The sequence below is a fragment of the Pipistrellus kuhlii genome, unplaced genomic scaffold (genome assembly GCF_014108245.1).
Source record: "Pipistrellus kuhlii isolate mPipKuh1 unplaced genomic scaffold, mPipKuh1.p scaffold_m20_p_19, whole genome shotgun sequence".
Lineage (NCBI taxonomy): Eukaryota > Metazoa > Chordata > Mammalia > Chiroptera > Vespertilionidae > Pipistrellus > Pipistrellus kuhlii.
Window position 1 is genome coordinate 23,034,857 of NW_023425504.1, and position 15,885 is coordinate 23,050,741.

General features: G+C 34.2%; 1 protein-coding gene across 8 annotated transcripts in view; it reads left to right on the forward strand.

Annotated features, from left to right (window-relative positions):
* Window positions 1-15,523, forward strand: part of KLHL13 (kelch like family member 13) — a 239,134-nt gene extending 223,611 nt beyond the window's left edge. For all 8 annotated transcript variants that reach the window (XM_036443430.2, XM_036443435.2, XM_036443431.2 and 5 more), the window contains 3 exons: window positions 3,969-4,764; window positions 12,034-12,147; window positions 13,942-15,523. In XM_036443430.2, the coding sequence (XP_036299323.1) occupies window positions 3,969-4,764; window positions 12,034-12,147; window positions 13,942-14,429 (1,398 nt within the window). In that variant the 3' untranslated portion in view covers window positions 14,430-15,523. The remainder of the gene's footprint in view (window positions 1-3,968; window positions 4,765-12,033; window positions 12,148-13,941) is intronic.
* The last annotated feature ends 362 nt before the right edge of the window (window positions 15,524-15,885 follow it).

The window sequence follows — 15,885 nt, forward strand, 5'->3', positions numbered from 1 at the left end:
CCTTTCCTTTTTTCTGATTTCCATTTTTGGCATATTTTGCTCTGTGTTGGGAAGTATTTCTCAGCTCATTTTGACTTCAGGCAGAGCTAGAGTAATGCTAAGAGTAATAATAGTGGCTAAGATAAACTACATGGCATATCATAGATACCAAAAAATAACCAAACTCCATGAGTAATTTGAGGTACACACACCTATTCCAGATATCATGAAAGTGTTTCAGTTGCTTATATTTCCAGATAAATAATGTGGAAAATAAAATTCTTCTAAGAATAATTGTCTGATTGAATTATTATTTTTTCTATAAGCAATTACTTTTGAAGGAATCAAAACTAATAGTAATGAATGAAGAAATAATAATGAATGAAGCTTGTTTACATGAAAGATAAATCTAAGAATCAGGTATTAGAACTTTTCTGTTAGTGGATCTGCTAGCTGTGTTAATTTTTAGAATCATGACTGAGGAGAGAATTGAGATGAACCATAATAGAATAAACCTCACTTTTTAAATTAAATTTATTGGGGTGACATTGGTTAATAGGACCATATAGGTTTCATGTTTACATTTGTATGATACATGATCTATATATAACTGCATTGTGTGGCCACCACTCAAAATCAAATCATCTTCCAACACCATATATTGTCCCCTTTACCCTTTACTAAACCCTTTCACCTTCCCTCTGGTTGTATGTGTTTATGAATTTCAGTTTTATATTCTACATATGAGTGAAATCATATGGTTCTTAGCTTTTTCTGACTGACTTTTTTTTGCTTAGCATAGTATTCTCAAGGCCCATCCATGTTGTCCCAAATAACATTATTTTATATTTTCTTGTGGCTGAGTAGTATTTCATTGTGTATTTGTACCACATCTTTATCCAATCATCTATTTCAGGACACTTTGTCTACATGTCTTGGCCACTGTGATTAATACTGCAGTAAACATAGGGGTATATATATCCTTGTGAATAAAGGTTTTTTTGTTTGTTTGTTTTTTTGTTTTGTTTGCTTGTTTGTGTTTTAGTTTTTCAGGTAGATACCCAGGAGAAGGATTTCTGGGTCATATGGTAACTCTATTCTTAATTTTTTAGGAGCTATCAGACTGTTTTCCATAATGTTGTACCAGTTTACATTCCCAGCGGCAGTGAATGAGGGTTCCTATTTCTTTACAACCTCTCCAACACTTGTTATCACCTGTCTTGTTGATAATAGCCATTTTAACAGGTGTGAGGTGGTATCTCATTGTAGTTTTGATTTGCATTTCCCTAATAGCTAGTGAAGTTGAACATATTTTCATATATCTGTTGGCCATTTTTATGTTTCTTCGGAGAGATGTCTGTTCAGGTCCTCTGCCCATTTTTTAAAAATTAGATTGTTTGGTGTTGAGTTGTATGAGTTCTTTATATATTTTGGATATTAATGTCTTATTGGAACTGTTGTTTGCAAATAACATCTCCCATTCAGTTGTTAGCCTTTTTGTTTCATTGTTGACTTCTTTTGCTGTCCAGAAGCTTTTTAGTTTAATATAGTCCCATTTATTTCTGCCTTTACTTCCCTTGCCTTTGAGATCAAATTCATAAAATGTTCTCTGCAACCAAGGTTCATAAATATAGAGTCTATGTTTTCGTCTATTTAATTTATTGTTTCAGATCTTATGTTTAAATCTTTGATTAATTTTGAACTGATATTCATACATGGAGCTAAACTGTAATCTACTTTTATTCCAAAAGTGGCTTTCCAACTTTTCCAGCACCATTTATTAAATAAGCTTTCTTTTCTCCATTGTGTATTTTTGCCTCCTTTGTCAAAAATTATTTGCCCAGCTGAAATCGGTTTGGCTCAGTGGATAGAGCATCAGTCTGCGGACTGAAAGGGCCCATGTTTGATTTCTGTCAAGGGCATGTATTATACATTGGTTGCAGGCACATCCCTGATAGGTAGGGGCTGTGCAGAAGGCAGCTGGTCGATGTTTCTCTCTCATCGATGTTTCTGGCTCTCTATTCCTCTCCCTACTTCTCTGTGAAAAATCAATAAAATATATATTTTTAAAAAATTATTTGCCCAGCCCTGGCTGTTGTGGCTCAGTTGGTTGAGCATCATTCTGTGCACCAAAAGGTTGATGGTTTATTTCCTGATGGGGCACATGTCCAGGTTGTGGGTTCCATCCCTGGTAGGGGTGTGTAAGGGAAGCAGCTGATCAGTGTTCTTCTCTTGGATTGATGTTTCTCTCTCACACTCTCCCTTCCTCTCTCTTTCAAGTCTCAAGTCAATAAAAACATTACACTTATTGCTCTATAAATATGTAGTTTTATTAGCATTTCTGGGCTCTCAATTCTGTTTCGTTGATTTGTGTGTTTGTTTTTCTGCCAATATCATGCTATTTTGATTATCGTAGTTCTGTAGTATAATTTGAAGTCAGATAGTATAATACCTCCAGATTTATTTATTTTTTTCTCAGGATTATTTGACTATTTGGGGTATTTTGTCCCTTTTCACTAAAAAAATAGCATTGGGGCCAAGCGTGTCACAGTTTGATTCGCAGCCAGGGCACATTCCTGAGTTGCAGGCTCAATCACTAGTGCAGGAAGCAGCCAATCAATGATTCTCTTTCATCCTTGATATTTCTAGCTCTTTTTCCCTCTCCCTTCCTCTCTGAAATCAATAAAAAATATGTTTTTTAAAAATGACATTGGCATTTTGATCAGGATTGCATTAAATCTGTATGTTGTTTTGGGTAATACGGACATTTTAACTATATTTATTTTTTTTCCAATCCATGAACATTGAATAGCTTTCCATTTTATTATGTCTTTTTCAATCTCTGTAGTTTTCAGTATACAAACCTTCACATCCTTTGTTGTTGTTGTTTTTTTTCACATCCTTTGTTAATTTTATTCCTAGGTATTTTATTTTTTGGTTGCAATTTCAAATAGAATTTTTTTTCATTTCTTTTTCTGAAGTTTCATTGTTAGTATATAGGAAAGCAGTGGATTTTTGTACATTGATTTTTTTTATCCTGCAACTTTACTGTATTTTTTTTTAATTTCAATAGTATTTTGGTGGCATCTTTAAACCTTTCGATATATAGAATCATATCTGGGAAAATTGACACTTTTACTTTTTCCTTCCCAATTTGAATGGCTTTTATTTATTTCTCTTGCATTATTGGTCTGGCTAGGACTTCCATAACTATGTTGAATAAAAATGGTGAGAGTGAGCTTCCTTGTCTTGTTCCTGATTTTTGAGGAAAAGCTTTCAGTTTTTCACCATTGACTATGATGTTGGCTGAGTGTTTGTTATACATGGCCTTGTCGTATAAGAATAAAGTATTAGAACTTTTATATTAGTGGATCTTCTAGCTGTGTTACTTTTAAGAATCATGAATGAAAGGAGGATTGTGATGAATTATAATAGAATAACCCTCTATTTTATCAAAATATCCATCTGGCCAGAACTTAATTAATATTTCTTGAGGGAGGAGAGTACACATTTTCCAGGAGAGAAAAATACAACAGGTCCTTGAATAATATCATTTCATTACGACATTGATGAGATGCAGTAGGAATTGAACTCTTGTTTATATCAATTAGCTTGTGGTAAAATTAGTTTTATTATATGTCTTTTCACCACAGTTCCAATTTTGTTCCAATAATTGACAATATTGAGGACTTATTGTAATTTTGACCATAGTCAACTAATAGCATAGGTGTATTTTTTTAGAGTAACTTCTAACCTACTGATTTTGAATGATTATATGTTTTTAGTCACCCTTCTACTGGATTAGGTAAAGGTGGTTTGCAATTTTTCTTTAGATCATTAATGTATTTAGTTACAAACCTTTATTAGCATCTATATGGACAGTAAAAGCATCATTTATTCTTCTTCCAGAACAGGTATTTATGTTATCTGGATGTGTCATGAAAGTAGTCATGTTTTCATTTTTTCTTTTGTTGTTGTTGGCTTAATAGGTCACTTTAGACAATTGTGTTGAAGTTGGGCGGATTGCCAACACCTACAATCTGACAGAAGTGGATAAATACGTTAACAGTTTCGTCCTGAAGAATTTTCCTGCATTGCTGAGCACTGGGGAGTTCTTGAAACTTCCCTTTGAGCGTCTTGCCTTCGTGCTTTCCAGTAATAGCCTTAAGCATTGCACTGAACTTGAGCTCTTTAAGGCTACCTGTCGCTGGCTACGATTGGAAGAGCCTCGGATGGACTTTGCTGCAAAATTAATGAAGAACATACGATTCCCACTGATGACACCACAAGAGCTGATTAATTATGTGCAAACCGTGGATTTCATGAGAACTGACAATACTTGTGTGAATCTCCTTTTGGAAGCCAGCAATTACCAAATGATGCCATACATGCAGCCAGTTATGCAGTCAGACAGGACTGCCATTCGATCTGACACCACTCATTTGGTTACACTAGGAGGAGTGCTGAGGCAGCAGCTGGTTGTCAGCAAGGAATTGCGCATGTATGATGAAAAGTCCCATGAATGGAAATCATTAGCCCCTATGGATGCCCCAAGGTACCAGCATGGCATTGCCGTCATTGGAAATTTCCTCTATGTCGTTGGAGGACAGAGTAATTATGACACAAAAGGAAAAACCGCTGTCGATACAGTCTTCAGATTTGATCCTCGATACAATAAATGGATGCAAGTTGCATCTTTAAATGAGAAGCGCACCTTTTTTCACCTAAGTGCCCTCAAAGGATATCTGTATGCAGTTGGTGGTCGAAATGCAGCTGGTGAACTTCGTAAGTTTCTTTACCCTGAAATTCTTGTCAAATAATAAAATAAACTGTTCTTCTAAAATGAAAGACAAAAAATGTATTTAGGGTTACATTTCAAACTGTTTTTCTTAGAAAATATCAGATGCAAACAGTATGCCTTATCTGGACATCTATTATTGGCCATGGTACAAATTGTATCTCATAAATACATCAATATGTTGCAGAATATTTGATTTGCACAGTATGTATGCTTTTCATCTTGAAGTTTTAACTACAAAGTGCATCCTGCTAATTAAAATTATAATAGAATCTTGGACAGAAGTTTGGCATGTTCCCTAATTTTCATTTTTAAAAGGCCATATACTATTTTACCGAACAGGTTAAAATTCTTCTTTACAGAGCAATGATTTTTATTGTGTGTTTTTTTTTCTTTTACATAATCTGTTACCTTTCACAGGTTACATAATAATTTTCTTTTTATTTATTTTTAAAATATATTTTATTGACTTTTTACAGAGAGGAAGGGAGAGGGATAGAGAGGTAGAAACATCAATGAGAGAGAATCATCCACAACTGCCTCTTGTATACCCCCTACTGAGGATGTGCCCGCAACCAAGGTACATGCCCTTGACCAGAATCGAACCTGGGTCCTTTCATTCCTCAGCCAAACCAGTTCTGGCATAATTTTCTTTATTGATTGAATGTATGAAGTTCAATGTTATCCAATGTTTATTTACTGTGAATATTATAATCTGTTACTATTAGTTTTAAAAATAATTCTCTCTTCCGAAACTGGTTTTGGCTCAGTGGATAGAGCATTGGCCTGCAGACTGAAAGGTCCCAGGTTTGATTCTGGTCAAGGGCATGTACATTGGTTGCGGGCACATCCCCAGTGGGGGGTGTGCAGGAGGCAGCTGATCGATGTTTCTCTCTCATCGATGTTTCTAGCTTTCTATCCCTCTCCCTTCCTCTCTGTAAAAAATCAATAAAATATATTTAAAAATAAAAATAATTCTCTCTTGGTGAAATACCAGTTTTCTTCATTGTAAACTGATCCGGTAAACTTTATTTGATGGTCACTCTTTTTTTTTTCTTCTAATCTAAGATTGGTTATATGTACAATTAACATAGCAGTACTTTGGCTATATAAATTAAAAGCAGAAGGTATATATTTTTGTTATTTTAGATAAAATTGGAATAAGATTGGTGTTCAAAAGAGAAGTAAGGAAACCCACATTTTATATCATGCCTTACATATCTGTCATGACCATCATTGTTTGGCTTTTCCCCCCACCCCTCTTTTTTATTTTCTGTTATAGAGTCCCTGTAGTTATCCAGTAGTCCAGGTTCCAGAATACTAGGAAAGTTTAAAATATTGGCTTGGGATAAATTAAGAGTAATTCTGAGAATATTTCTCTTCAGTAGTCTAAGATAGAAAAAGTAGTTTAATGGATTTGAGAGTAAGCTATTTATCAGAGACAAAACTAATTGCTCTCAGCTCTTACACTTTTTAGCTTCTCAGGTCCTCACTTGTTAGTGACATGGTTTTAATGGTACTGATCTTTTCTACCCAGTTTTTTCCTCCTTTGTTGTTACAGTGACTTTTTTGTTTCAAAGACAAAGCTTTCTAGATTGTTGGACTAGGTTCTATGACACATGTGTCAAACACAAGGCCCGCGGGCCAAATCCGTCCCGCCAGGCCTTGCAATGTGGCCCGCACCGCGCTGTCATCACTGCACTCCGCTGTGTTTCCATCACAATGACAGTTTATGACTGTTCAGTAAACCATTCGGCCCGCGATTTAGGCTGGATTTTAGATTTTGGCCCCTTCTCTGATTGAGTTTGACACCCCTATGACAATGAACCACACAGGTTTCCCAGTATATTGGAATAATATTACTTTTAAAAGCATTTGCGGCATTAGTAGCCTTAGGGTAGAATTTCCATTTTAGGTTGCTTCAGTCAACTCCTACACATTATTTTCATGTTATTATATTATTTTAAATTTATGGTATCTAGAAATATTCACAAGATACAAACAGTGACTTGGCACTTCCTTAGAAAAACCATGGGTCTAAGATAATCTTTAAGATTTCACAAATTATTGCTCATCAACCCTGACAGTCAATGGTCATTTTGAAATAGTTTTTTTTTCCTCAAAGGAAATAGTTCAATTTTTCAGTCAGTGCTTGCTTGTTGATGTTATCACCTTTGTTAATATGCAGCTATTAAGTTTTCAGTATATGCTCCTTATATTAATTAGAAGCCTATTGTCCTGAGAATCTATAATCTTCAGGCCAAGAAGAATCATTACATACAACCAAGAAGCTAGAGGTTTTATTTTTCTGACTTGATCCCCACCCTGTTTGAGCTCTTACCATCTTAGTGGAGAAGAAGAAGCAGACTACCCTATTGGGCAAGTGTCTGGCTTCCTTGTTCATAACTTTTAGAAATCACCTCTATCTCTTATTAAAAATTACTGTGTTTCAGTTTGAAAGTGAAAAGAAACATTTAAAGGCCAACTATTTGATATTCTTTCCCATTAAAATCTTCTCCTATAATCTGTAGGTAACTAAACTTTTTTTTAAAGAAAATTATTGCTTCCCTTAAAATTAGCATACCCAGTAAATCCAGTATATACTAAGTATTTTAAGTATATTAAAGTTGTTTTTAAAAATTATCGTTCACTTAACAAGTTCACTAAAATTCTTGATTCCAGGAGAACCTTCAGGCCAAAAGAGATATTACATGAAACAAAGAAGCAGGAAGCTTCATTTTTTTTTTTTTCTGGACCCATCCCACTTCCTTAATGTGCCTTTTATGCTAACCACAAGTGGGAGCAAGAAGTGAACTTGATATAACCAAGCCTGATGTAACCTGCCCTGATTACATCCCAAAAGAACAGTATCAATAAGTTCTGGATTCTGTTAATAATGTTTCTCTTTGCATAATTTAAAAAGTATATGTGCCAGTTCCCCTTTCCAATTATCTTGGGCCCATTATTTGTTTGTTTGTTTGTTTGTTTTTTTAAATATATTTTACTGATGTTTTACAGAGAGGAAGGGAGAGGGATAGAGAGGTAGAAACATCAATGAGAGAGAAACATCTACCAGCTGCCTCCTGCACATTCCCCACTGGGGATGTGCCCGCAACCAAGGTACATGCCCTTGACCCGAATCGAACCTGGGATCCTTCAGTCTGCAGGCCGACACTCTATCCACTGAACCAAACCAAACCGGTTTCAATGGGCCCATTCTTTTTGCATAATAGCAGGTTTTGGTTTTAAAGAAATTCTTTAAAAAAAAAGTATGTTTTTATTGAGTTCAGAGAAGTGGGATGGGGAGAGAGATAGAAACATCAATAATTTAACAGGTTCATTAATACCAGCACATCAATATGAAAAGAAATGTGACAGCATTTGCAAAGCATCTTAGATAATTTTAATGCATTTTGGCCTTTTAAAATATTTTCATGGAGTGCATGATACCAAGTCCACAGTTCATCAAAATGATACTACTACTGTGTGTATGAGCCTGGAATTTTGATGAAATATAACTCCTTAGAACACTGCCTTACTTTGACACCAGGTACAATGGAAAAGTAGGAGAAGCATAAGAATAACTGTCACTTAAGTGAAAAGGGAGTCTGTTATTTCTAGCATCTTTCAAAATTATGTCATATAAGCAATTGATTTTCCATTGAGGTTTTCTATATTGAAGAGAAATATGACAGCTCAGATAACTTTCTCTTCAGTTTAATATTAATGAGTCAAGATTTCAAATAATGAAAGAACTTAATAGAAAACAAGTTAGATTGTTTTTTTCAAATAAATGTACAATAAACTTGCTGAAATTTATCAAATGCCTCCATATCCCTTAGTGGATTTAGGGTTTTCTTCATTAAGCAACAAATCACTAGCTGGTACTTTAGGATTCTAGAGCCCATCCCCCCCTCTTTGGGCGCCATTTTTGTCCAAATGGTTTTCTTCGGGCCTAATCTCTTTCCTAATCTCCAAGAACAAGTAAATTCTACATCACCTTTTGGGACCAATTCTGGACTCCAGTAGAATCGCCTGAGAAAATAATATTCCTGTTAATATATGTAAAACAACCAATCTAAGTGTAATTCTTAAATTGGATATAGTCTCTAGTTTATAACAGGCCACCAGATTACTGAAGATGAGAGGATTCAACAAACTTTTGTAAAGGGCCCGAACAAATATTTTCAGCTTTGCAGGCTGTAGGAACTCTTCACAACTAATCAACTCTGCTGTTATATTGCAAAAGTAACTATGGACAATTTATAAACAAACTAGTAGCCCTGCACACAAATCTGTGTGCCAGTAGGTTGCTGCCACCTTCCTGTAGCTCCACCTGCCCTCCCCCCATAGCTTGCTGCCCTGCCCCCTCCTGTAGCTCTCCACCACCTGCTTGTATCGATAGTTCGCTGCCCCACCCTCCTGCTGATCCATGATCAGGTCATTTGGCAGTTGGTCATTATGCCTCATGGTGTAATGGCTAATTAGCATATTTCTCTCTTATTATATAAGGATGGATGAGACTGTATTCTACAATACTTAAGCTTTGTATATGAAAACAAAAATGTGAAATGTATAAAATTTTCATATATTCTTCCTTTGATTTTCTCCAACTTTTAAAAAATGTAGAAACTTTTCTTAGTTTTATCTTGTGGCTCATACAAAAGCACATGGCATACTGGATTTTACTTCCTAGCTGTAGTTTGTCTGACCCTGTTGTAGATTTTCCCAGTTACCACATTACCAGTCCCAACTCTCATATACTATGATGGAACCACTGCTTTGGGGCTCCAACTCTTTGCCATGCTTGTTTCTCTCCCTATTGAATTTGTGGCACTAAACTTGTAAATATGGAAAACAGAAATAAGGGAATGTATATATACTCTTTAAATATATTCTAAATTAAAACTACTATTTATTTTACTAATAACAACAGCAATTCTTCATGAGGAAATTAGAAATTACATGATGGGAAGAGTTAAAGGAAATGGATTAGTTAGAAGAAGATAAGTTTATAGATGATGAACTATTATATATTATGTTATTGGTAGTTAATAGCCATCTTATACTTAGGGGCTTCTGTATAAGAAATTATACATATGTATTGATGGATTATATATGTATAGATGTATGTATAGATGGATTCTTATAGCCTCTATTAGGAAAATTGCAATTAACTTACTGACAGAAAAATAGCATTATCCTTATACATGGGTAAAATTTAATGATCATATAGAGTGAGTAGTTATTCGATGTCTAGCTTCACTATAAAAGGAATAAGGGGAAACTAGTGGAAACTGCATCAAAACAGATTGAATTAGACATAAGTTAAAGCTGTTCCACTCTAGAAATTTCAAAGTTCAAAGCAGAGTTCTTCATTGAAAAAAACCCCATAACTACAGTAAAATCTGTCTTTGACCTCAAGCAGATGGAAAAAATAATCTCTGGAAGTCTTAAATTTTTAAAACTCTTTTACTGACAGGATGTGTGATTAGACTCCTTTTTTATCAGCTAAAACTCTACCATTAATTACCTTGCTGATACCATCTACCAATCAATCTACTAGATTTTCTATAAGTGTAGGAAGATAATAATGTCCATTCAGTAGGAGTTTGCTTGTCAAGTAGGTGCAAATCATGCTAAAGGCAAATGGAAATGCACATTTAAAGACATTAGTGACTGGACTTAGTAAAAAACAGTACTGCAAAAATATGGCAGTTTTAGCTCATTATTAATTGTGAAAAAATCCCCTTCCCCCTTATTTTTGGGGAAATATTTTGCAGGATTTTGCTACTTTATAGAAATGTTTAGAAGAAATAGAGTTATTAAGGGTTCAAGTCTGAAGCAAAGAACAAAACTAAGAAGGGAGTAGATCAGAATGAGAATTGTAAAAGGCCTATGGAGTAAGACTGAAAACTCAAATCTAAACTTAGTGAAAAGGGAATTAGTAAAAGGTGTTAGAGGAGAATTAAGTACTTCACATAGTGAATGTGATGAAGAAATTAAAGTATTGAATAGAGTAGAAAAATAGTCTCTCAATTTCTTTCCAGTTTTGCCATGCTATTTCTTAAATAGAAAACCTTGTTCAAAAGATGATTCATCAGTTAAAATTTCATTTGGCTGCAAGTAGCAAAACCTTATTCCAGTGGCTTGATCAAATAGCTCTACCCAGTAGACTTCTGCTTCCGTTTCATTGTCTAGAACTATTGTATATTAAATGGTCATCTCCAGCTTGAAGGGGGCCTCATAAGTTGAATGTTATTTTAAATTTGGCACAGTGCTTCCCTTGAGAATGTTATGGTTTTGTTAGTAAGAAAGCAGGTTTAAGGGAGACAAGAAATTGGGTAAGCAACTGGCAGTGTCTGCAATAAATTATATAAACTTTTCAAGTCAATCTAGATTCTGAGCTTTAAAAAAGGCTCATATTTTCTATTTGTCTGGATTGTCATTGTTCTATTTTTGAGTTTATAACAAATTGACATTTAAATAAGTTGAGATCACTTTTCTAAAATATTTTTTTAAAATTTATAAATTTATTACTGAGAGGGGGAAGTATTGCTAGTAAAAATCTTAACTTCATATTATGCCGCCAATCATTTTCAAGTTAAGAGCAGTATTGACTGCAACATTGCTGGGTATATACAAACTATTGAATTTAATGTATAGTTGTAGAAAAATTATTGTCAGTGTCCATTTTGACACTGACAATAACTGAAATGATATGAAATAAAGCAATAGGCACAAGAACATACACCAACTAGTGTGCATACTTTTATTCTCAACTTACAATTTTGCTTTATATCTATTAGCCTTTTTTCTAAATGGTATATAAACTTGGGGGCCTAGAATTGAAATGTTTTTCTTCCTTATGATTATTATTTTTTCTTTTCTTTCCACATTTTTTTAAATTGGGAGAAATTTCAAATTATAAATATACAAGAAAAAAAATCCTAATGATTTCTGCAGTGACAGAAATGTGTTAGATTATTACACTAAGTATCTAGTTTACTGTAACATGTAGTTATGGTTCAAATTATTAACATAATATCAATAATTAATATGATCCCCCAAAGAATATCTCATACCTATAATAGATATGTTTCAGTTATTTTGGATATTATTATTCTTCCAGCTAAAAAATAATTAATTGTAAAACTTGAAATTGTAAAATTATGAATTATTTTGTAAAATTATAAAATTTGAAATTGTAAAATTATAAAATTATGAATTATTTTCTGTTCTTTTTTAAACAACAGCTACAGTAGAATGTTATAATCCAAGAACAAATGAATGGACCTACGTTGCCAAAATGAGTGAGCCCCACTATGGCCATGCTGGAACTGTGTATGGAGGAGTAATGTATATTTCAGGTAAGCACTTATAATTCAAGTCCTATTAATATAATACATAAATTTTTAAATGTCACTATATTTCTATATAATTTTAATAAAATAATCCAGAAATGAAAAATAAAAATATAATTTATGTTGATTTTAGAAGATAAATGCATTTTGGCCACACACATATATTATTCTTATAAAAAATTCATGAATCAGCTACAGTTCACTTACAGTGTCCCAGTAGCAACTTTCATTCTCAAACTTTGATATTTAAATCATCCTTCTGTAGAATTTAGAAAAGAGTCTTATTTTAAATGTAATGTTCACCTCTGGAATTGAAATGTTCTTTTGTTAGGCAGGTTCTTATCATTTGGCTGTGACACAGATTACCTCAGACAATGTGTCCTCCTTTTGAGGGCCTGCCAGTGTCAGGCCAGCAGTTATATTATGAGAACAAAGATGGTGTTTGTGCTCTGAGTCTCTGAACACTGCCCTCTGAAATCTGTAATCAAGAAAGACCAGGGAAAGGCCTGGAGTGTGTGATTGGCAGGTTTTTTGTTTTAAATTTATTAGTAACTACGGGACGTTGTGTATTGAAAGTCATCCAGAAAATCATATGCTCCACTAATCAATCATTTATATGACCTATCTATTTGCTGTGTGTAGATACCATGCCATTATAATGAAAGCTCCAAATCCTCTGAGGAAAATGACATCTGAATTGTTCTAGTGGTGGTTTGGTATAACTATCATACATTGCATACATGATCTTCATAATCAAGAATAGGGTAGGAACCATAGCTGAGTTTTTAAACCAAAGAACACTGTTTTGCCATCTGATAATTCTGTAAAGTACAAAAATAAAAATAAAAAAATAAAAAAGGAAGAAAAAGCAGTGATTTCTATCTGGCCACCAGATAGTGGAGCTTTGATATGATATAGCTGAAAATTAGTTTAGTTCTCTCCCTAATCTGCAGAACATATAGTGTGATTCTTTTATTGTAGAGACCAATTTATTTGTGATCTAAGAATACACTTGGTACATGATATCAACTCAATCGATCAATAACCAATTATCGCACATACAAAATTATATATATATATATATATATATATATATATATATATATATATATATACACACACATGTATATTCGGTTTTCTAATTTTTTAACTTTGTAAATGTCCCTGCTGATAGAATGTGACATTACCCCCCTCGACCCACCCACCAAAAATTCTACAGAAACAAATAATTCTGAACATTCTTATAAGCTTGTATATCTGCACAATACTTTCAACTTTTCCAAAGCATTTTGATTTATTTCAATTCATAGTCATAGTCACAGTTCTAATGAAATAATTAGCATACATACTTTTATTTAGCAAGTGAGGAAATGGGCACCTAAAATTTAAATGCCCCAGCCCTGTGCTCAACACCCAGAGGGTGACTGCTAAAAAGCATTAGCTGTGAATAATGCTTTGTAGATGGAATATACTGCAGACCCAACTCTAAAAGGGGCAACTTCCCCCCCCCCCCATTCAGTAAATCCTCTTAAATCCCATGGGTCTCTATTTGACAAAGTCATTGTAATAATATAAACTATATTTTTGTTCTTTAAGAAGATGAACTTATTTTCTTTTTAATCCAGGGAAAGTATTCAATATATATAGAAGGCAGACATTTGTAAGAAAGATACTATTCATAAGCTATAAAATCTCATAACTGAGGCTAGAAGTTAATTATCTAAAATAGAGAGCCTTTTATTTACTTTTGCATTTTTATAATAATCTCTTTTCCTCATGTCTATTGGTTTCATTCTTTAGGAGGAATTACTCATGACACTTTCCAAAAGGAGCTCATGTGCTTTGACCCTGATACCGACAAATGGATTCAGAAAGCACCAATGACCACCGTCAGAGGTCTGCATTGCATGTGTACAGTGGGAGAAAGGCTCTATGTTATTGGTGGCAATCACTTCAGAGGAACAAGCGATTATGATGATGTCCTAAGCTGTGAATACTACTCACCTATTCTTGACCAGTGGACCCCAATTGCTGCCATGTTAAGAGGGCAGAGTGATGTTGGGGTCGCTGTCTTTGAAAATAAAATCTATGTGGTTGGTGGGTATTCCTGGAATAATCGTTGTATGGTAGAGATAGTGCAGAAATATGATCCAGATAAAGATGAGTGGCATAAGGTTTTTGATCTCCCAGAGTCCCTTGGTGGCATCCGAGCTTGCACACTCACGGTTTTTCCACCTGAAGAAACCACACCATCACCTTCTAGAGAGTCCCCTCTTTCTGCACCTTAAGATCACCCCTACAACTAAGATGCTAAAGTCCTGTCTTTGCAATGTGTTATGATTCTCTTCTTTTGCTGCCCCCTCTTAAATAGTGTATGCTAGGATTAGCCTGCAGTAATTGATGCAGATATTGGAAAAAAGACAACATTGATGTTATTTGTGCTGTTTGTTTGACTTAGAGTGTTTATAAAGTGGTAACAAAAACCATTCTGGAAATGTATCCCATAGAAGTTGATGTTTAACATACAAAAAGAAAAAAAAAGTTATTGTCTTTAAAATGTTTCTTCAGTGCTTTTTTGATGCTGTGTACTGGGTATGAAGTATTTGTCATCTTACATTAGAAAGCCCAATAAATCACATTGAAGGTGGATTGTAGTAAATATACAACTGTGCTAACTAGGTTTCAAATAAAAAGTTTTCCTTTCATCTTGATTATAAAGTGTCAAAGGGAGGCAGCCTGCTCCAACAGAAATAGACAAAGGTTGTCAACTCGCATGAGCTACCTCCCTCTTTTCATAAAGCATTTTTGACATATCTGTCAACTCACCTGTCTGTGTGGGTGCATTGAGAACATATAAAGTTTCTTAGATGCACGGGAGAAAGAGTAACTGAAATTCGCCAACATTTTTAAAATGTAGCATGCCCCTCTACTTATAAACAAGGATTGGGAGTTTTAAAAGTGTGTATAAATACATCCATACACATAGAAATATCAAGTGTGAAACTTTAAAAATTGAGTGGCATGTCAAATATATGTTAAAAATTAATTTTCCCCCCAAAAAGCAGTTTCCATTGAGATGGGAATTCAGTATGTACATACTGAATGCACATATGTAGAGTCATGCTGAATTTAATGGATGAGGGCTAGAAATTTTGATTAAAAAAAAATCTGTCACTTGACCCAATTTTACCTTCCAAAACTGTAAATTACACCTTCTCCTTTGCTGTTGAGGTAACTTCCATATTGTATGTATCCTGTATACTCTCAGTCCATAAAGTTATTTAGCACAAAGTAAAGCAGCTTCACCTGGCAAGCTGCTTTTTCTCAGTGAATTCAACTTTCATGTTTTATCTTTTTGTTCAATAAAAAAACACATTTAATGCCATTTTGGTCTGAAGAATCTCATTGTTGTTTGATTTGACTTCCTTTTATTAAATACTCCCCCTTTTGCTATAGCAAGATTCAAGTGAGTAGAACTCAGAGCATTGGACAGCTTGAATTAATTCATATTAATGACTCATTCAAGGGGGAAAAAATTATTTGACCAGATCTAGCCTCATTGTACAAAACTCGTTGCTGGTTGTCTTTGTGGAATCGGTTCATGGCAGATGCTAATTGGCTCTTCTTCATTTCCACGGGAATAATGCCAGATATATATAAATTATAAAGTCAGTTTCCTGGATCTTTAAGAAGATCCATCTTGCTTAATGAGAAGGGATTGTGTAAAATGATGTAAGATATTTG